Source organism: Ruditapes philippinarum, unplaced genomic scaffold (genome assembly GCF_026571515.1).
Source record: "Ruditapes philippinarum isolate M1 unplaced genomic scaffold, ASM2657151v2 ctg543_1_1_1_1, whole genome shotgun sequence".
Lineage (NCBI taxonomy): Eukaryota > Metazoa > Mollusca > Bivalvia > Venerida > Veneridae > Ruditapes > Ruditapes philippinarum.
The window spans coordinates 14394-38511 of record NW_026866330.1 but is presented as its reverse complement, the minus strand read 5'-3'; the positions used below and the strand labels follow the sequence as shown (position 1 = coordinate 38511).

Here is a 24118-nt window from a genome sequence, read left to right as displayed (position 1 = left end):
ATTTATATAATTTGTATGTATGTAAACTTTGAATAATAATGCTTTACAAATTGTCAAGATTCTGTAATTCAAATGTGAAAAAATAAATATTGAATATCTAAGAATATTCACCATAACTTCTCAGAAATTAGTGGTGCCAATGGTGCAATCAAATTATTGTCACAGGGTGAGAAAAATTTGCAGCCTGACCAAGACAAGATTCTAGGACCCCATGGCTCTGCATACTGAGCCACAGCTGTTTACACATTTTCTCCCCTAATTAGAGAACAGTTCTATACTGGTCAAATACTGCCCCACTAATTCCACTATATTGAAATTTGTGGGTACAGAAACTAATGTAATTGACTTCTTGAACCCAAGACCCTAGAAATAATGTTTCACAGCTCTATCAACTAAGCTATCTGGCTCCTTATAAACACAATTTCGCCCTATATTAGTGAACAGTTCTATACCTTGACAAATTATCTCATAACCTAATGATTTCAAATGAACTTTGTCAAGAAGGGAACAAACTGTTACTTTTGAAACCAAAATTTTATAATGAAAATATCACTTCTTCCTGCAATATCAACTCAAAACAGTCTTGCAATTTAATTATTATGCACTTGCATTCAAACCTGTTGCAGAGCTTCTGTTTTCCCAATACCACAAACATTGCTAATGTAACACTTAATATAAATTATATAACAGTGTATAGAAATACCTGGTACAATTAAATTCTTCCTTCATATAAAAAAAATCTTTCAAACTGGCAACAAGCTTATCTCAAAAACAAAGAAGTTATCAGATGAAGACTAAAACCACAAATTCCTCATATTCCACACCTAGATATTACCTCATGTTTCATTAAACAACTTTTGTTTATGCCAATACAACTTTGATAACTAAGTAGTGGTTTAATGCAAGTACAAATTTGATAAAATAAACACAATTCTATTTGCCTCTCATCTTCAAAAGAATCTAAATTTCCATTCAAGTTATCATTGGATCTTATATAACAAAAAAAGATAACATGCTAGACTTTCTTAATCACAATTTAGAAATACACATATTTTCAATTTGTTTATTATGATAACTATTTCACATCCTAACTCCCCTGATAATTAATATTGAGATTAGCTCCCCTGATAATGCACTTCAGAGATTAGCTCCCCTGCTTATGCTCTTTAGAGATTAGCTCCCCTGCTTATGCACTTTAGAGATTAGCTCCCCTGCTTATGCACTTTAGAGATTAACTCCCCTGATAGTGCACTATTGTGATTCATAAACAGACGTTATAATCATTTGTTAGAATAAAAAGATTTTTTTTTCATTACCAACAACAGTGAAATGTAATTGACTTTTCACTTTACAGCAATAAATCTTTAATCATACATATTTCATTAAGTAAGTTATTTTCTATGTTGATTAATGCACTTTGGATGTTTACAAACAGAAGTTACATAACTTTCTTTCTATAAAATACATGGGTTTTATTTTTAGATATTGATACTATAGCAGTAAATACCTATAATCAACAGTGCAGATCAGTTTGAATTTTCCAATTTCCAAAATACAACTTTGGTAATGAAAAACACCTTAACCAGGAAAAATTTAACTAGGAATGAAATATTTTGAACTTTTTTAAGATATACAACAAATAAACCCCTGGCAATGTATTAATCTTCAACATTCTGATATAGAAATTTCATACTTATTAGTAAAACCCTCTCACCAGACTAAATATCTTAAATGGACTTGTGTTTCTTTTAATCTGGACAAAACCATTCATCAGTTTTAGGTAAAACTAAAAACATATGTACTAACTTATTAACCGATAGTGCAGACCTGATCAAATGGCACAGATGTGCTGGCTGAACTTTGGACAGCACTGGTGGCATGGGTAAGTTCAGACACTATTAGAACACAAAGGATTAAATAATTTTTAGCTTAATCTTGATGAAAGTTAATGCACAGCTTATTTGAATGCCTCTTAAGTTTTCCAGTGGTGGTCTCATATGAGAAAACATGATCGAGGTCTGAGAAGGGCTCTCATCCAAACAACCTGTGTTGAGATGCAGACACCTTAACCACTATGTCACGTTCTTCCCATAAAACCTTACATTACAAAAAAGAGTTAAATATTACAAACTAGCACTGAGAAAATGTTAAATATCTTGACTAACTGACCATTAGGAGAAAAAGAGCGTTACTGACCTTGAGATCGCAAGTCGTGTTGAGAAGTAAATTACTGGGCTTGAGATCTCTGTGTAGAACGTTAGCAGAGTGAATGTATTTGAGCCCTCGAAGAATCTGGTACAGAAAATAGCAAACATGGTCATTACTAAGTTTTTGTGTCTTCAACAGTTTGTACATGTCCGTCTCCATCAAACATTGTACAATATATCTAAATAACGAGTTAAGGTGTGGTAATATATAGTCAAAATTGAAAATGTAAAAATTATACAATATACAAAGGCAACAGAACACTATTACTGTATCAATGTTTTTTCATGAATATTTTACTTTTTCCTTTTTCTTCTCATGTCATTGAGCATGCAAGTTTTGCAGATACAACAAATGGTGAGATGGAAATTTGAAACTTTTGATGAAAGTGTACATAATACTGTTATAATTATGCTAGAACTAAGTCTTGTTTTTGTATTATTTTGTGTGCATCATGGAGAATATTCATTCTTGCCAACTGTTACACTAAGTCTTGTTCTTGTATAATTTTGGCCGAAGCATTTAGCATATTGGTTCTTGCAGTTACAGGTTTTTTTGTGGATGCAAGGAGCTGGCTTTGTTATATATATGTATTGGAGGATGCATCCTTGGTACTATAAAGAATTTTGTATAATATTTGTAGATGCATGGAGAATGTTGGTCTTTGCTGGTATTTTTGGAATGATTTTGCTGGGTTGTTATTATCATTGAGACTGTAATGATGTTGAAAGTTATGTTGACATTAAAGCAGCTTGACAGGGAAAGGAGGAGCAAATTGCATTGCTAGGGAGTTATAGATTATAACTAAGATGTCAACATAATTATATTTAAAGCATTTATAACCAATAACAAGAAACATGGCAATGCCATGAAACCAGGTTTTCAATTATCACCATTGTAGATAAATATGTTGTATTTGAAATACAAATACAAGCAACAAACAATGTAACTATGTGCAATGTAAAACATGTATAATGTAGGAGGAATTGCCACAGAGGCAGTCTTCACGAAAAACTTTTAAAAGCACAGGCCATTCGGGCCAGTAAAATTTCAAATCTTACTGGACCTGTTGATTTTTAGCCGGACCAAATACATAGATATAGGTAATAAATTGATGGGTAAACGAAAACACTTTATCATGCTTCCCTTGATAATTTTGAAAGAAGCATAATACTTCTTGTATTCTGGGCCATATGTTGACAGCTTTGAAAAATTTAAAGGACCAAATGTTTAGACAAAATTGACTAGAATTGAACATGAACAAAGCACTTTGCTTCAAACAAATCACTTTAACACAAAATATTTACTTAACTCAATAATCACAAAATCATAGCTAAATAATAAACAATGGTTTAATTTCTTAAGTGTACGGTGCGGTACGGAAAATATCCAAGAAAAAAAATGGCGGCCTCCATTACTCAATACAATTCAGACATCTTTCGCTGTGTTATGAACATTTAGGACAGAATTGATGGATTTCATTTGCAAAAAAGGCAAAAAGATCAATCTTTTAGAGAACCCTACTTAATTATTTTGATGAATTTTTCTTATAATATTTTTTCATGGCCAAAAATCTGCTGGCCCGTCGGACCACCAGCCTTGCAATAATCACCAGACCGATGCTAAATTTAGTGGCCTCGGGCCTCGGACTGGCGTTTATTTCGAAGACTGCAGAGGAAGTGTTCACTATAATTATATTCTGTATAAGGAAAAAAAACAAAGGGCCATAATTAAATAAAAAATTATTCAATCACAAAACCCCGACAATATGCGTCAGGGCACTGGATGACAAAGCTACTGTGAAAGTTTGAACAAAATCCGTTGAGAAATGTAGGAGTTCAGCACAGAAGAATTTTTTCACTATATATTCTGTATAAGGAAAAAAAACAAAGGGCCATAATTAGGTCAAATATTATCCAATCATAAAACACCGATAATGTGCCCCAGGGCACTTGATAACAAAAGCTTCTGTGAAAGTTTGGTTAAAATCTGTTGAGAAATGTAGGAGAAGTTGCGCATGGTAAAAATTGTTCACTATATGATCTGTATACGAAAAAAAAACAAAGGGCCATAATTAGGTCAAATATTATACAATCACAAAACCCTGACAATATGCCCCAAGGCACTTGATGACAAAGCCTCTGTGAAAGTTTGGTTTAATTCCGTTGAGAAATGTAGGAGGAGTTGCGCACAGAAAATTGTTCACTATAATTATATCCTATATTGGGAAAAAAAACAAAGGGCCATAATTAGGTCAAATATTATCCAATCACAAAACCCCGACAATATGTGCCAGGGCACTTGAGTACAAAGCCTCTGTGAAAGTTCGGTCAAAATCCATTGAGAAATGTAGGAACAGTTGGGCACAGAAGAAATTTTTCACTATAATTATATTCTATATAAGGAAAAAACAAAGGGCCATAATTAGGTCAAATATTATCCAATCACAAAACCCTGACAATATGCGCCAGGTCACTTGATGACAAAGCTTCTGTGAAAGTTTGGTCCAAATCCGTTGAAAAATGTAGGAGGAGTTGCGCACAGAAGAAATTGTTTACGCCCGCCCGTCCGCCCATCCGCCCGCCCGCCGACATACCTCAATCTAATAACCAGTTTTTTCCTTCGGAAAACCTGGTTAATAATGGTTAAAAATTAACAACAGTTTACTGTATATGACTTAATTCAACCTAGCCATTTACCTATGTCTATCTTTTACTCATCTCCTTAAATGAAAAATCTAGAATTTTCTGTTCTCAAATTGACCTTGACCTGTTTTTACCTATTGATGTAAATTCCATAAATAACTGTAGGAGACAATTATATGCTTGAATATCATCAAATTATTGAATTCAGAATTTTTTTGTTAATAATCATACATTATTTTGGAAGCAGACTCATTTTTCTAAATGCTTGCTATTTTGGTTACAGAACATGGTGATTATAGTTAGTTGCATGACAGAGCTATATTTGTAAGGTAGAAATCATATAAAACACATATGCAATAACACACCTGTGGTAGCAAGGCTTCAGTCAGAAATGCTATCATGTTTCCCAGTAATGTTACCATATTTAAATACAGTAAAAACTCGCTAATGAGACCAATGAAGGGACTTTACAAATCTGGTCTTAATAGCGGGTTGGTCTCATTAATGAGTTTGGTCAAACAGAAAACCAGGCAATATATTAAGGGATACCATGTACTGTACACATGTTTAATTCTGGGCTAACCTATTTCAAATGAGAATATATTAAGCATACACTATTATTTTTTTATTTTCATTTATTTTCTTTTACTTTTTAACATTATAAAATTTTTTAACTTCTTTAGAGGTACAAAATGTATTATGAATGTCTTTAAACACAAACATATTTTTACATTCTTGTTAAAAGAATGACATGACTTACTCAATTAAATCACCATTTTACTACAAAGCACATCGACCAATTAACCTTTAATTATTTTCACAGTTTTCATCGCCGATAACAACTTCAAAAACCTAATCGTATCATGTTTATGTTTGTTTGAAATTATGAAACGAAAGAGATATTGATAGCAGCAACACCTCTAAAAAACTTATTCAATATTTTGTTGTTTTAATCCTCCAGTTATGACATTAAAGGTGTGAAATTAAGAACTTATCGACAATATTATTGATCATTTCCGGGTTTGATACAAAGTAACCTTGACCTCTGCCGTAAATTGGATGTCGTTAAATGTCGTAAAACTAGGACATCTGTTGTTTACACTACGTGTCAAAAAGATTTCAGCAATATACATGCATGTCAATATCAAGGTGAGAAAGTGCCCGCGGTCGTATTTATGGGTTTCCAAATGTACAGAATTAACGAAATGGGAGTGAATTTACTGGTCGTATTACGGAATAATGGGGTGGTCTCAAAATCGGGGTTAGCGACCATTAAAATAAAGAATAAAAAAATCGGGTCTTTGAAAAATCGTTCGTATTAGCGGGTTGGTCTCGAAAACGGGGTGGTCGTAAAGCGGGTTTTTACTGTATTTCCTTCACAGTTTTTTTTTGTCTAAAAATAAACTATATTGGATTTTCCACAGCACCAAGCAGTATAAAGAACCAATTTATATTAATTGAGACACAGAATACATTATTTTTTAGTCCTACAGTTTCTTGCAAAGACATTAAATTTTTATATTTTTCATTTACAGCAGCAAATATGACATGAAAAAAATCAGGGTTCCAAGACATAACAACCCCAAAGTAAGTAAATGACTTAAAAATTATTGACCACAGGTTGCTCAATGACTATTAGCTATATTACTTTAGCACAATGACCTCAAAGTAGCTCAATGACCACAAAATAACTCAATAATCTACTCAATGGTTCAATGACCTAAAAGAAACGCAATAACCAAAAAGTACCCCAATGAAAACAAAATAATTCAATAATCTACTCATGATTCAATGACCTCAAAGTAGCGCAATGGCCTAAAAGTAGCTCTAGAAAACAAAATAACTTGATAATCTACTCCTTAAAGCAACACAATAAATAACAAGATGGCCCTAGACCGCTCACCTGAGCCATCAAACTCATCTGAGCAATTACTTAGACATGCATCCTGACAATTGAGTCAAAAATGTGACCACTAGTGTTAACAAGGTTTTTTCCATATTTGACCTAGTTTTTGACCCCAGGTGACCCATATTCGAAATGACCTAGAAATCATCAAAACAAACTTGCAGACCAAAATCCAGGATATTTGGATCAAAACAGTAGCCACTAGTGTTAACAAGATTTTTCTATTTTCAGCTCCTGTTTTTCATCCGAAATGACCCATGTTAGAACTAATTCGAGCAATTACCTAGACAAGCATCCTGACAAAGTTTGATGATGATTGAGGCGAAAATGTGACCACTAGAGTGTTAACCAACAAATATAGAAGGACGATGGACAACAAACATTCAACAGTACTTAAAGCTCACCCTGAGCTAGGTCAGGTGAGCTTAATAGTCGCTCGATAACCACAAAAAAATAACTCATTCTACTCAATAAGTTAAAGATCTCAAAGTAACACATTGACCAACAAGAGCACCGCTAGGCGGAGCATTATATGCCCTAAAGTGGTTTTTTTTTTTAGTAAAGATGAAGCATTTGTAAGACATGGGACTAAAATAAAGTATTACCTCCTTCAAATAACAATCCTCCTTTACAGTTTCAATATTGTGGTCCAAATGGAACTTTTAAGTTATGTCCCAGAAACTGTTTTCAATTCTAAGGTAAAAGTGACCTTGACCTTTGACCTTGTGACCCCAAAATCATGAGGGGTCTTTAACCCAATATGGACAATCATACTATGAAGTTTAAACACAGTAGGCCAAATGATACTTAAGTTATATTCCGAAAACTGTTTTCAGTTTTAAGGTAATAGTGGCCTTGACCTTGTGACCCCAAAATCAATAGGGGTCTTCTACCCAATATGGACAATCATCCTATGAAGTTTGAATATTGTGGGCTAAATGGAACTAAAGTTATGCTCAAGAAACTGTTTTCAATTTCTAAGTAATAGTGACCTTGACCTTTGACCTTGTGACCCCAAAATCAATAGGGGTTTTCTACCCAATATGGACAATAATCCTATGAAGTTTGAACACTGTGGGCCAAATAGAACTTAAGTTATGCTCCGGAAACTGTTTTCAGTTCTAAGGTAATAGTGACCTTGACCTTTGACCTTGTGAACCCAAAATCAATAGGGGTCTTCTACCCAATATCGACAATCATCCTATGAAGTTTGAACACTGTGTGCCAAATGGAACTTAAGTTATGCTCCCGAAACTGTTTTCAGTTTTAAGGTCATAGTGACCTTGACCTTTGACCCCAAAATCTAAAGGGGTCTTCTACCAAATCTGGACAATCATCCTATGAAGTTTGAACACTGTAGGACAAATGGAAGTTAAGTTATGCTCCGGAAACTGTTTTCAGTTTTAAGGTCATAGTGACCTTGACCTTTGACCTTGTGACCCCAAAATCAATAGGGGTATTCTACCAAATATGGACACTCATCCTATGATGTTTGAACACTGTGGGCCAAATGGAACTTAAGTTATGCTCCGGAAACTGTTTTCAGTTTTAAGGTCATAGTGACCTTGACCTTTGACCTTATGACCCCAAAATCAATAGGGGTCTTCTACCCAATATGGACAATCATCCTATGAAGTTTGAATATTGTGGGCCAAATGGAACTTAAGTTATGCTCCGGAAACCAAATTGCTAACGTTTTCAGTTTTAAGGTCATAGTGACCTTGACCTTTGACCTTATGACCCCAAAATCAATAGAGGTCTTCTACTCAATATGGACAATCATCCTATGAAGTTTGAATATTGTGGGCCAAATGGAACTTAAGTTATGCTCCGGAAACCAAATTGCTAACGGACGGACAGACAGACGGACGGACGGACGGACAGACAGACGGACGGACGGACGCCAGGGGGTATAACATAATATGTCCGAAATTCTTTCGGGCATATAAAAAGTAAACAAACTGCAATAACTCAATGACTTCATAGAGTTACGACAATTTTGTAGAAGACACACATTCAACAGGCACTTTCAATTTATCCTATTCTATAGCTAGCAGACATTCTGTCTGAATAATATTCCTCCAAATCTTGTCTCTTATGTTACACTTAAAACAAATTGATGTTACAGACTGATCTTCTAGCTCATTTCTATAATATATTTATCATTGCTATCAGGAAATAAAAGTCTCAAAGTTTGTGTATAATACAGTATTCTGTTCAAGGGCAAGTAAAATCTCCTAGCCGCTATTATAATTATATCATTATGTAAATTATCATTAAACAGACATATCAACTTATACTATTTCAGTTTAAACGAAAGGAAAATTTTAGAATAATTTTCAAAGTTAATGCAGCAATGATTTCAAAAATGTACATAATGATAATAATGGAGAGAACTTTAAAGAGTTTTTGTAACTGTGATGCTGTCTGAGCAACATGCACAATATTGCAACTCTATTTTGTTAAGTAATAATAATTGTGTTTTTTATTACATAAGAATCCTTAGATCAAGCTTGTATTATCTGACACTATTCTATAGCATTAAAGGAACTCCACTGAGGTTCAAAACCCTCAAAACATAAAATTTTATATTCATACTGTATGATACAGAGATAATCAGGAACACTAAAACAGAAAGATATCCAAAAGGTTCAATAAACCCAAAAATATATTGAAAAATTGTACTTTGTGCTATTCTTAGCCGATTTGAACTTTGAATTACAATTTTGTGTCATTTTTACACAATTAGATTAATCATTCGTGAACTAATGATCTGAATTTTTACCCACAAGTTATTGGTGTAGACCTACATCAAATGAAATATTAACCTTGAAAAATTATCTCCGGATCCATCTAGTAAAAAAAAAAAAACACCTTAATTGAGTCCCTTTAAGTCTACATGTTACATAACTTATCTGCCATTGACAATTATGTTTGTTTGTTTGGGTTTTATATCACACCGACACAGTATAGGTCATATGGCCACGTACATAACAGCTTTACTGCCAGGTGGAAGAATACCTCAGGTGCCCTTCCATGCATTATTTCAGGCACAAAAGGGCACCTGAGTAGAACCACCCACATTCTGTAAGCTAGCTGGATAGCTTCCTCACATGAAAGAATCCAAAGTCCCTGTCAGGATTCGAACCCACAGCAGTGAGGGGCAAGCGGTTTGACCATTATGCCATCATGATATGTATGCAAGTTTTAACATGTAAATCTTACTTTATGTTCAAAATATGATTTATTACTGCAATGAGTTTTACAGTCATATTTATATAAAGACCATACAACAGTTTACTGGTTAAAGTTGACCTGAGATGCTCCTTCCTTTTATTATTTTAGATACAATTAAGGCAGACACCTTACAGATTTGAGGACCTAGCTATTTACATAGCTTCCTCACATGAACAAATATGCCTGGCTTCCAACAAAGCTTGACAACCTAATAAGACCTTGATATTCTGCTGCTCTGAATAAAACATGCATAGTGTGATTAAAATCTGTCTATAATGTAACATTAATAGAGTGAGTCAAAACAAATTTCTAGGGAAAACAAAGTGTTTTTTTTCTTTTTCATATTGCAAAATATAAGAGTATATTACATAAACTCATTGATTTCTGAAACAGCCTGCTATATATAGAGTACATATCACTAACAAATGATACGAGTGGGAGGTTATTAAACTAGAAATATTCCTTTATTTGATGGTAGGAGTCAATTTCTCCAGCAATTTCCCTTTTACTGCCCTAATAAGTATCAATATCACAAGTAACAAAACAATGGTATAACTTTGACAGAATGACATTTACAGTTCCTCCTGATTTCTGTATTTTTACAATTATCATCGAAGAAAAGAAAATTTGTACTTTCATCAAAACAAATTTGCAGTTATTGCAAATTTTCTTTTGCCATTTGTCTCCACACATTAAACAGTTTTAATACAGCTCACTAATATTATTCAGCAAAGCTGTTCATTTGTACATTTAATTTGGTTGGGTCTCAAACCACACTGACTTCTCATTCCATAAGACAACTTCCAGCATGACTGGAAGGATTCCAACCCACCACCAATAATCATAACAGGTTGGTGAGCAGTCAGTTTACCATAACCACTCAATTACCCAAAATAGAAAATTATTCACATTTAAAACATTATTATATAAGTGTTGTCCTTAAATTAAAGGGACTGGACTGCCTTTTTTGACATGACGAGATTGGAAATAATTTTTCGAGATTATTGCTCAGTTTGATGTAGGTCTTGATAAGTAACTTGTGTGCAAAATTTTAGATCATTTGCTCTTGGGGTTTATCCAGGATAATTATTCAAATTGTGAAAAATGACAGAAAATTGAAAAGCGTTTAAACCCATCAGCATCACAGACACCTTGGTAAGTACAATAGCTCTTTTTATTCTTTAAATAGTCAAGCTGAACACAAACCTTCAAATAAAGGAATTCTATGCACTAATAATTTGGTGAAATTATTCCTTATTGTGAGGTATTTTCTCAGCAGAATAATGAAATTTGGTAACACCAATTGTGAAAACTGTGACAACTCTATTGTTGATATGTGGCAACTCTTACTCCACTAGTTTAATGCTATAAAGTTGATAGTGAAATGTAGCTTCTAAAATAATGAAATATAGCAACTTAGTATATGATGGTGAAATATTGTTGCCTTGGAATAATAATGAAATGTGGCAACTCTGATGGTAAAATCTGCCAACTCTGCCGGTTAAAGATAGCCTCTGGAGTAATGAAATGTGGTAATTATGCTGGTAAAATATTGTGGCTTCAGTGATAATGAAAAGTGACAAATCTGGTGGTAATATAGTAAATCCAATATCATAGTTCAATGTGGTTAACACTGACAGTGAAATGTAACAATTCTGATTCAGTGAAATGTGGCAACCCTGGTGGTAAAATATGGCAACTTCAATGCAAATGTACTACATAAAATGTAGCAACTCCAATAGTGAAATGTAACGCTGTTGGTGAAATGTTGCAACTTGAACAAGCTGACATTGTCAGAACCATTGAGCATTACATCATGTAACTCAGCGTTAATAAAAAATTGTCAGATTGAGCAATTAATACAGTGTTATCATTTAACAAAGAATATAAATTGTGCATGTATTTGTAAAAGGATACACATCTTTCATTTCTTCTAAAGAATTGGCTTTAATAATATCTTGAATGTTGATAATCTGAAAATAGACAAAAATACAATTATGATTAAATAATGCAGTACATTTTCTATTGTAAAGAGTTATATCTATATTACATGATTGCTTAATATTTTTGCAATTTATGTCGCACACTCAGCTTCCCAGGATAGCTTACAGTTAATTACCAATTCTTCAACTTGTGACAGACTACTAATCACAGACAAACGACCTTTAGACATAATGTCCAAGATCAATTACCACTGAAATATTTCACCTCCCTTGAGGATCCAACCAGTGAACCCAGTGAAGCTCTCCCTATTGAGCTAACAGCCGGCAGAATTTAACTAATGGATGAAGACCTCTGCATTATTTCAGACATAAGCAAGCACATCAGTACAGCATTAACTGGCTGCATAATAAGATTTCTCACATGAAAGAATCTATAGTCTCTGGCAGGCTTTGAACCAGCAGCAAACAATTTTTTCTCATCATTTCTCATATTAAACACTGAAGACAAATTAGAAAGCCAGCCTATATACTATCAACCATTTAAAACAGCTGATATATCCAAATGCATACTGACCCATGTTCATTCACATTGTATATTTTGTGTAAAATTATCACTGTCACATCGATATACATGCAGTATTATCAATATGGTTCCTATGTCTAGCATACTGGATATCATTATCAGTTATATACTGACGCTAAAATGAAACTATGCATTAGGGTTTTACTAATTTTTTATGGCTTTTCTTGTAAAAATATGGGGTTTTTATCCGCCAACAAGACGCAAAGTTTCCTGTCATAATCAATGATATACACCACTGTTTATTTTTTCATAAACACAACAGGGATCAGAATTGAAATTTGCATTTTTTAAATTGTCAATTTTTCTGTAAATGTCTTGATATTTTTTACTATTAATATGTGTTTCAATTTCTTCAAAACTGATTATGTGCACCTCTTCCTATGATTCAAAGCAATGATTCTCAACCACATCGACCTTAACATAATTTGGAATAGCATTCCATTCTTAGACAAGAGCAAATGTTGGGTCACAAATGTTATTAATAAGGGATTGAATCTTCTTGCCTTCGATCCTAGAAGAGATCCCATAATTACGTGCTCAAATATTATGAGCAAGCAGGCCATGATAGTATGTTAAAATTGTGCCTAGATTCATGTAATATTGCTTTGTTTTTGTTTTGTTTGTTTTGGGTTTTACGTCACATCGACATAGTATAGGTCATATCGCGACGTTCCAGCTTTACTGGTGCCGAGGAAGACCTCAGGTGCCCTTCCATGCATTATTTCAGGCACGAACGGGCACCTAAGTAGAACCACCGACGTTCCGACTAAGCTAGCTGGATAGCTTCCTCACATGAAAGAATCCAAAGTCCCTGTAGGGATTTGAACCCACAGCGGTGAGGGGCAAGTGGTTTGAAGTCAACGACCTTAACCGCTCGGCCACGGACTCCTCTATGTAATATTGCATCAGTGGTTTTATCTAGATTGTACAAATACGGACAAGCCCATTTTACTTGTCCATTTTAGATTTCTAGCATGGTAAAGGTTAAAGCTCACATTATTTCAGGCATGAGTGGGTACCTGAATAAGGCCCTACAGCTTTCAGTAGACTAGCTGGATAGAAATCTAGGAAGGAGATAGGACATTGTATATAGTGGAGCTCTAGTTTGAATACTGCAGTAGAATTAATAAACTTGGCAGGATACAAATATCAGCAATTTAGTTTTATAATTCCATAAAAGGTAATCAATTGACAATCCTATATGAAGTCTAAAATTGATATATAACTGTATATAAGCCTTTGCAGAGACTAGCCAGTCTGCAAAGGTTTTGTGTTCTGATACTGAAACCCCTTCAACTAGGTATGGACTGTTCCAAATTAAAATAGGGCTTGGGCAAAATTAAATCTATTAAACAAAATCTGCAGGGTTAATTTAATTTTTATTCAAGCTCAATATGGAAAAGGTAAATTCAGTGCATATAAGGCAACCAAAGATTGAGACATCACTTTTATTTGTTATTACAGGAATGATATTAATATATGAAAGGAATTAAGTTCCTTAAGTTAGTTCTTTATTGACAAACATGATGTATTACATGTTTTATCAGAGTAGATTAGGTGAAACTACAATCTCAAACAGTTATAAAGCAAATTATAACATGCCTTTAAAGTGCAATTTGTACATGTATTTATATCCTCATTTTATGTATTAACACTTGGCCAAATAAAGACTATCCCAATATCTGCATTATGTCCAGGTTTGGGAAAATAATATATTATATATATATAATATAAGATAAATCTTCATGAAAAGTAAAAAAAAACGGTTCTTATGCTTAAAAATATTGTAAAGTTTTAATTCATTTAGAAACTTAAAAGGCTCAATAGTAATGGGATCTTATTTCATATTTCTTCATGATATCTTTACTGATCAATGTACATGTATATCCAGCTTTAGGTTTAGTAATTTATTGATCTTCATTCTGACAAAAACAAGATAAGAAAAAATCCCATCAAGAATTGAAGAGAAATAAATTCTAGTAAATTACAAACGGCACAAAATGCCTATTCCACCACCTCATTTGCCTTATTTCTTTTCCTCAAACCAAACCAAACTAATGACATGTAAATACTCTCCACTAATACCTCTCTCAGAAAATGTTGAAATCCTTTCAACTCACAAAATGTTTGTCACATCACGTACTATGCATGGAAATGGGTTTTATGTAATCAAATGTGAATATCTGTCAGGGGACAAGTTGCCTTACAGCCTGCCAAGTGTCTATTGTCATTTCTCAAGTCATCTGTATGATCAATATATAATACAAGTTTCTTCTTTCTTAATAATTTCTCGTTTCCCAATTAAAGATAAATAAAATTTCGTCAAGAATTAAGTCTTTTTTTGTTGCATGTGACCAACACAATAATGGTTTCAGATTGACTTTCCAACTTCACTTGTGGAGGAAAACCTCAGATACCCTTCTAAGAGATTTTCGTTCAGAAATATTCAGTATGAATTCAGACAAACTCAGAAAAAATCAGACAGATTCAGACAGATGTTTTCATGAGGGATGCAATATTTCAGGCATGAACAGACACTTGAGTAGAACCACTAAGAAAAGCTTCCTCATATGAAAGAATCTAAAGTTCCTGTCGAGATTCGAACCCATAGCAGTAAGGGGCATTAGTAGTTAAAAGTCAACAACCTTAACCACTAGGCCACTGACACCCCTCCAGGATTTAGGTACATTGTATAAGATACATGTATAATTATGTATTTAAAAGTCAAAGCACCTTGTGTTGTGTACTAATACTTGGTTGAAGAGGTTGATCAGATTTGACAATGGTATTAAAACATTTCAACAGTCAGATTCATTCTGTTGAGGACTTCATTGGTAAAACATTAAGAAATGTAAGCAAACAAGTTGGGATTTGACAATACCAGGGTAAAAGAGTTTACAATAACTAGTGATGTTCCGATTGTCGCAAGTCCCTGATAATCAGTTACTGTTATGTAAAACGACAATAATCGTTTCACAAAAATTTGTTCCGCGACGTCGTCGAAAATGTTTAAAGTATCAAAGGGAATAAATTCTGACGGTTATTTTCTTTTAGGAACATCTCGCCGATCGCAAAAAAATCACTCAGAGACATCTTAGAGTTGAACAGGATCAATAAATGATGTAAACAATAGTAATATAATGTGATATGAATGGTATTATTTGACAACCATTGAAAAAATAAAATCTATTTCGTAAAATTATGACTATATAAGGTTAAAACTGTGTTGAAAAGTGCTAAATGAAGTTCGTGTTACTAAATATAATCAAGTGCCTTGGTAAGAAATGTTACTTTCCTATTTCTTTTAACGCGACTTTATTCGAAAGTTATCGATTATGTCCCATCCGACTGAACCGATGATCGATTGGGACAAATTTCATCCGATTTCCATCATTAACAATAACAATCAGGTTTATAGTAATATTTGACCATAATAAAAAAATGCCTAGAAATAACAGGTTGATAAACAAGAAATAAATTACAGACATTCATGTTGGTATTGACAATAGTACATCAATAATTTATTAATAACATAACATCATCATCTGTCCTTTTAGGCCAATGTTTATAAAATCAACATTTGGGTCAAGGATAAAAACATAATAATTATCCATTCATACACATATAATCTTACATAGATAAGTGCTTTACATAAAACACCAATGCTTTAAATATTCAGTGACATTCCATTGAATATCTACACTTAAACAAAACAATTCTTCTAAAACTTTATAACTAGAAATTACAGTCAAAAACATAATGTAAATGAAAAGAAGGACTATATTCTATTTTCATTCTATAAGTTTACTGCTTGCATAGTTTGTATCACACTTTTTTAATTTAAAATTGAGCCGCGTCACAACAAAACCAACATAGTGCGTTTGAGACCAGCATGGATCCAGACCAGCCTGCACATCCGCACAGTCTGATCAGGATCCATGCTGTTCGCCTACAAACTCTATTACAAGTAGAGAAACTGATAGCGAACAGCATGGATCCTGAACAGACTGCGTGGATGGGCAGGCTGATCTGGATCCATGCTGGTCTCAAAGCCATTATGTTGGTTTTGTCATGACGTGGCTCAATTATTTATGTGAACCTGCTCCACCCACTAGGGAGAGCACTGAATATCAAACTGTAGAGAATACAGACTCTAGTAGTTCAAAGAAAAAAAAACCAAGATTCAACAGTCAATTGAGAAATTCAATATTTTTTAAAATTCTATGCAACTGTTGCATTTTTATGAGTGCTGCATATAATAGGAGAAGACACTGTATCATTCAACCAACCAAAAAAAATAATTTTTAAGGTAAACCTAATAATTTGGTTGGACTTAATTAAATTAAGTTTCATAGACATTCCAAAGCAATCTCTATATTTTAATTTACAATGATTAATAATATCACTAATTATAACGGTCTAAATTTTAAAACAACTTTTTTGTTTGGTTTTATGGTGCACCAACACAATTTAGGTTGTATGGCGCCAAGCCATGAAAGATTTTGGCTGACCTCAGGTGTTACAAACTTGAAGCAACACTAGGGGTCAAAACCACCTCACCAGGAGCTAAAAGATACATAGACTCCAGTAAATTGACCCCATTTAGTTCTCTTACGAACAAGCAGCTGCAATTTTGATACCTCAACCCTTAAAGGCAACCACTCAGCCGCAGGGGAATGGAGGGGGGAGGGGGATTTATTTACCTACAGCTTTATTCTGTTGTAATATTATATCAGGAAAATATTTATAGGGATTAGCAAATACATTTGTTTCCTACTTTAGTTTTTTTTCTTTTCTAAGCACTGAATGTATCTGATTGCCAATTCTGGCATTAAGTCTACAAGTTGTTCCAAAAGATAATAAATATGTTCATATTTATAAGATTATAGATAGGGCTGCAATATGCAGGAGCTCATGGTTACCAGTATAATTGAAGTAACTAGAAGTGTATTTTACATTGATGAAAACCTTTCCTCTATTCCAATGTTTCTCACACATTCACTAAATAACAACCGTTCCCCTATACAATATCTGATAACTAGTATGTAAGCATTACTCAAAATAATTCCCAAATAGTGAATTAAAGGATGGAAAATTGTTCAGCACTAGATATTAATAAATTAGCACATGTTTTATAATGTTACTATATATAATAACAATCACAATTTAAGCTATTTTTAGTCCTTGTTAAAAAAAGCAGAGAAAAAAAATCAAATGTCAGTGGCCATCAGGTTATCCAACAGCCTGTACGGACATGTGGAAAAGTTAAAAAATTTACTATATAAATATTATAATATTATGGACAAGTAAAGAAATGCTTCAGATTAAAATGGGCAAAAGTAAGCGAAAATCATAGTTTGCAAGCCCTGGTCTCTGTTTTTCATGTATATCTATCATTATAAATATTTAGAATAAAGGTGCCCTGAATCTGTAGCTTCTGCATGGTAATTATGTCCTTATATAGCAACTGATAATATTAGATGATCAATCCTACAAAGTACATGAAATATTGCAAACTTAACAAAATAAACTCACTTGATTATCACATATTTACAGAAATAACTTTCTTGTACGCTCAAGGGATGGTGGGGACCATGCACACAGCATCGGTAAATTAATAATATTACAACAGAATGTCTGCATGTGACATTCGAACATTATACACACCCAACAAGGCAGAACAACTCGGAACAGTTCTACAAATATTTCTGACATTTATTTTCCTTATTGTACATTTATTTCAAGTGTCATACACTGACCTTACAATACAATCAAAAAGGTATAAGATCTCAGGCAATTTCCTGCCAGTGAGACAGAGCAAGCTTTATAACGCAAGGAGGGAGGAGAGTGGGGGGGGATAGATAAATCAATAGCAAGTATCAACATGGGACAAATCACTGCCATCTAAACAGTCAATGTCTACCATAACAAAACACTCAACCAAACTCACGGGAATTTTTCAAGCGTTAAATTTTTCCAGACTTCCAATGGCATCGTTGCCACCTATATTGTACATGCTAATTTTCCTTATGATTTTATATGATTCCACAAAAAACCAATGTTAAAACAATCATTTTTCAAATTTGTATATTTGAAAAGAACAAATACATTTGTACAAAGTACAACTTACACTGAAATGCTAGTGTTGGTGGTAAAGGTTATTAAATATAATATTTATTATTCAATAATTAAGTCAACTCTTCATTAATCAAAGTAAATGAGCTTTTATTGATCTGGTAGCCATATTACAACAGACAGCAAAATCGTGATCTAAACAAATATACAATAAATGGATTGTAAGAAATATGCCATATTACTATAATTAATCTAAAAAAGTAAAAATAAATGATTGTTCTAATTTGAAACCATGTGAAACCAAGGTTTATTGCTGAATACAATGACTTATTATGTACACCCATTACTACTTAGTACATATATATTTATATACTATATAAATATATATGTACTAAGTAGTAATGGGTGTACATAATTGTATTCGACAATAATTCAAAATTACACTCATTTGTAATGTGAGAAAACAGTTTTAAAACTTGCGGCGTAAATAGTCAATAGTTAATTCTTTTGTTGGTAAAATTTGCTAATTTCCAATCAACTGTTGATCAAAGATAAAAGAATTATCACCTATTGTTATATCTGGTAATTACATGTAAAGTGCGTGTTATAATGCATTAGTCTGATCTCTATCGCATGATAATGATCGAAAGCCTTATCGCTGATTGACTAATCGCTTCACTGGTCCATGTGCATAGGACCGCCTACCTATAGACTGACACGCGCTGACGTATTTGTGTATTTATGGTTGTAAACAATCGGTAATATTAATGCGTCCCCAGGCAAAATTAAGCGTACACGGAATCCTTGCTCTGAAATATTTGCGTCCAGCTGTAATAAACATGCGTACCAGGACGCCGAAATAAGCGTCCCCGAGAACCCTGTATAGCATACTGGAGACCTGGCTGCGACTTGTGATTTTTCTGTCTATATATATTTTATATTATAGCATTTAAAAGGACATATTTTGTTCATGAGCTTTTATTAAGCCAAGAATATTAAAGTAGTTAAGTAGTACAATACTTTATACATGTATTTTTAAAATATATGTCAATACAATTTTGTGATCAATGTAATATTGTACAATTTATAGAAGCTGTAAGTGTGTAACAGCTGAAAATGCTGATGGTACAAATATTGTTACTGGGAACACTTGGGTCTAAATGACAATGACCTTAGTTTATAAGATGACATTAGTATGATTACAATTCTTATGAATCATCTTGTATCATCTCTTAAAGCATTTATATATAACTATAAAATGATATGAAAATTTAATATCCATACATTTTTAATAGCTTTATTACTAACAAAATATATTTAATATACTGTACAATAGTAACATTACTAGCTAATTACAGCAATCGTGATATTCTATACTTAGTATATAGCATGATAATTTAGTAAACAAACATGTTTCACTAATCAACATCTAAAGTTCTCAACTATCAGAGTGTCTTTTGCATACTTTTCAGAACAGGCCTAGTCATGGATTTTATCAATTCTAATTGGTTTATTCCAAAACAAAAATGGAAAATGGGTGTTTACAACCCTCCATACAGCATCACCGTGCAATAATTGCTTGTGACATAATACAGTTTTGGTAAAGTTGATTTTCCTTTGATCTGGGGATATGATGCAGAAAATATGTACAAACTCAATCTTGATGAGCCCTGAACATTATTTATCTGTAGATGTATTAAAAATAGAAAGTAACTCATCATTTGGCATATTGAATACATGGTGTAGTATAGTACATAGAAGTACCACCGTTACAAGGGTGGCATAAACAAGCTGTTGTTTCAAATGTTTAACATGTCTTATTATAATATAATAAATATAACAATATAAACTTACATTTTCATGTTTGAATCTTGTGAGAATCTTAATCTCTCTCAGTGTTCGCTGGCAGTAGGTTTGATGTTCAAATGGTGATATCTTTTTCACAGCAACTTTTTGCTTTGTTACATTGTCAATAGCCGAACTGAAAATTTAGAAATATCTTATAATTAAAACAGTTCAGCAGTATTTTTAATGAATATCATTTATAACAGGTTTTTTCCTAGGATTTTGGGAACATGACCCATACCGATGGAATTGGGAATTTCAGTGGTGTTTTGTTACAAAGAGGGGAAAAAATGCATTAGTTAAATTTTGCAGTGATTAAATGGATGCAAAGAATCACATGCTAGGATGGCATCTTCAAACATTTAAACATGATAACAGTAAAGAAGCCCATAATTTCAAATATTTTAGATTTTGTTATTCAATAATTTTATTTGGGAATTTTTGTCCAGCGGATTGGGAAAATAATATACTATTTTCAATTGGGAATATGAGTATGACTGAATACATTGCCTCTAAGACTATAGAATTATTTTATCTCTCACTTGTTACTCTCTCATCCTTTTAGGAGCATGTTTGTGCCAGCTAAATTTGGAAATTTTCAAACTAGTAAAAATATACATTAATTTATTACTTGGCTATTCTGAATAATTATTTTGGGAAAAATAACAATTTTCAATGACTGCTTCGTAGCCTGGGATTCAGGTGTCGATATTTTTTGCTTATTCATAACATGCGCGCTATTTCATACTCGATCGTCATAGATAACACAACATCCCTGGTTTTGATAGTATCAACGCCTGGGGAAACCTGCGGGGTTTCCCATGTAATTATCGACTAATGATAATCCTATTAATAGACCGATTAGCACGTGACCAACAAATACATGACTAAATCGAAATCGAGGCGAAGATGATGAATGTTGAAAATTTGACGCCATTTACTATTATAAATTGCCTCCAGCACAATTCTCTGATGCTCACAAACTTTATCTAATTTAACTAATCAAACCTGTTTATCGAATTCACTCATTATGCAATAAACTTTGTCAACGAGTGTTAGTTTTTAATTGGTAATGGTGTTTTGAAAGCAAGGCTCCGTAACTGTTTGTTGAGCTTCGGACCACTTTGTGGAAATTCCTTTTCTATTTTTAGAAACTAGTTTGTCGTTGCATGAGTTATAGCTCTTTAAATAACACCCCTAATTTTCTGGGTGTATACTAGGTGGGCCTTCGATCGTAAATCACATTTCCCCAGGCTAACTGCTTCCATGTCTTTCGTAGAAAAAATATTTATAGGACAAAACTTAGCCAAACAAATCCCACCCTTGGGGTTTGTGTGGACAAAATGGTTTTTCTTCACACCCCATGTTCTGTAAGTGTGACCACCAACTGTATAATGCTTATCATCAAAGATCTATTACAGAGAATTTTTCACCACCTATGTAATGTTCATCCACATTTAGATCATTTACATTATAATCTACAAAGACCCCTGAATAACAGGAACTGAGGAAGTTTTTCTTCATCTGTATAAGACAGCATCGTCTAGATGGTTAACATGTTGAACTAGTAATCAAAAGATTGCTGGGCACAAGAAGCACAAATTTAATATTTAATATATAGAACTGAAATACTAAATTTTCTTTGGACTGCAGGCACATTATAGTAACTGCAGAACGACTGATCAATCAAAGCTCTGTTATAATGACCAAATGATCTGCTATACCAGACTTCCCGAAATATGTCGGTCCGATGGACATGTCCAATAAATTTTGATTAGGTCAGACCATTTTTTATTCTGGATCGGTCCGACTGTCCGGCTTTTATCCAAGTCACATGTATACAAAATGGCGTCACTAAAGGTGCCAAACCTGGGGAAAAACGAAAATCTATGTCAGAGGAGCGCGCAGAACAGCAGTAAAAATATGAAAACAATAGACCTGAGAGAAAATTTAATGAAAAATGGAAGGACCGTGAATCATTGGTGTATGACAGGAAAGAGGTAAAAATGCGCTGTATGGACTGTGCCGATTTTTATGGCGAAAAAATAAACTGTTAAGTGTCTTAGAAATACAAACACAAGATTTCATTTGATTTTGATTAATTGTATTCGGTCTGACAGATTTTCATGGTTTGTCAGACCTAATGTCTGACACTTTTTTAAACTTTCGGGAAGCCTGCTATACATTTTTACCTGTAGTTCATGACAGCTGTGCATTTAAAATTTATATTACACAAATTTTCTTTAAAATACATTAAATCTCAGTTAGCTGCCTCAGTCAGTCAGTGGCATGTGAAAGTGTCATTCAATATGATACATAAGGACAAGGATTAGAGCATTTAAGCATTACCTGTGCTGTAGCAACTTGCACAAAGGTAAAGTTCATCAGGACACTGATGGAAACTAATTTTTTGTTTTCTTTCAAATGTTTAGATTTTAATACAGTATTACATCGGCCAGTAGGAAAACAGAGTTAGAGTAAGAAACTGATGAACTAGTCCTATCAATATGACGTCTCTTTGAGATATTTTTGCTTTTGGGCAAAGCAGGCTTGACTGACAAAATCTATAACAAGCCTGTAACGTCTAAAACCTGTTGGACTACTGTTGAACCTGAAGGAGTAGTCACTTCTCCCTAACATTTTAGAGTCACAGATGAATATCCGTCAACATTTTTACATCATGAATAATACATTATCTTTATAGTAACAAAGGTATCAAGTATTGTTATATAAATGTGCACAACATGCAAATTTTAAAGTACAATTACTGAATTAGTGAATTACCCCACCCACCACATTTAAACCTGTTTGAAATTCAAGCTGCATAAAGATTTCAAAGACCGTAAATACTTAGCAGTCATTTATAAATGTACATAATTTGATCAGGCTAGTAGTTTATTTGCATGTCTTCGTAATGTTTATTCAAATTACAAAGACAAAATAAGTAGGTTATCTCACATGTTTTGCACGAAAAAATCCTGACAAAATATGGCACTTGATTTTTAGGTAAATTGCGTGAAAATGCATCTAAAACAAAACTTATTACAAACAGCACTTACACAACCATTCCATAAGCACCCTCTCCAACATACTGTAAATTGGTATAACGTGGTCCTATTTCAAATATATTATCTTTCACCAGCTCCTGGTTAGGATTCCTAACTTCAGCCGCCATCTTGCTTGTTGATAGTCAAGTTTGGTCACGTGACTCCAGACATACGTCACGTCAGCTAGAAATTCTATTATTAGCGGATTTTCTGATACGGCATCCGAACGATGTTCACGAATCTGCATAAATTATGGTTTATGAATTAAAAAGAATGAAATATTATATACTAATACGCCATAAAATATTTTGTTATATTTCATAATGAAGCTTTGATTTCATGAACTTTAGATCTGTATATAATTATAGATCTACACGATACATGTACCAAAAACTCTAGCTATTTTAGATATGGGAATGGTAAATGAAATGTATGTACAAACGGTAAATGGTTATGAAACAACAAGAAAGAAGAAAAATGCTTAATTCTATAACAAAATCATTGATGCCGCAGGTCGATCGAAAGATCGGACTATTAATTAGATCTAATTAATAACTAGTATTTTAAGCCCCAGGACTTAGCGAAACAACCGACCGACCGACTGACTGACTAACTATAGCTGTTGTTTCTTT

General features: G+C 33.3%; 1 protein-coding gene across 1 annotated transcript in view; it reads right to left on the bottom strand.

The window, feature by feature from the left end:
• Positions 1 to 23658, bottom strand: part of LOC132732172 (mitogen-activated protein kinase 1-like) — a 32008-nt gene extending 8350 nt beyond the window's left edge. The window contains exons 1-4 of the mRNA XM_060718542.1: positions 23499 to 23658; positions 20449 to 20575; positions 11911 to 11966; positions 2197 to 2386 (exon numbers count right to left, since the gene is read on the bottom strand). Of these exons, the coding sequence (XP_060574525.1) occupies positions 2197 to 2386; positions 11911 to 11966; positions 20449 to 20575; positions 23499 to 23614 (489 nt within the window). The 5' untranslated portion in view covers positions 23615 to 23658. The remainder of the gene's footprint in view (positions 1 to 2196; positions 2387 to 11910; positions 11967 to 20448; positions 20576 to 23498) is intronic.
• Positions 23659 to 24118: the final 460 nt, after the last annotated feature.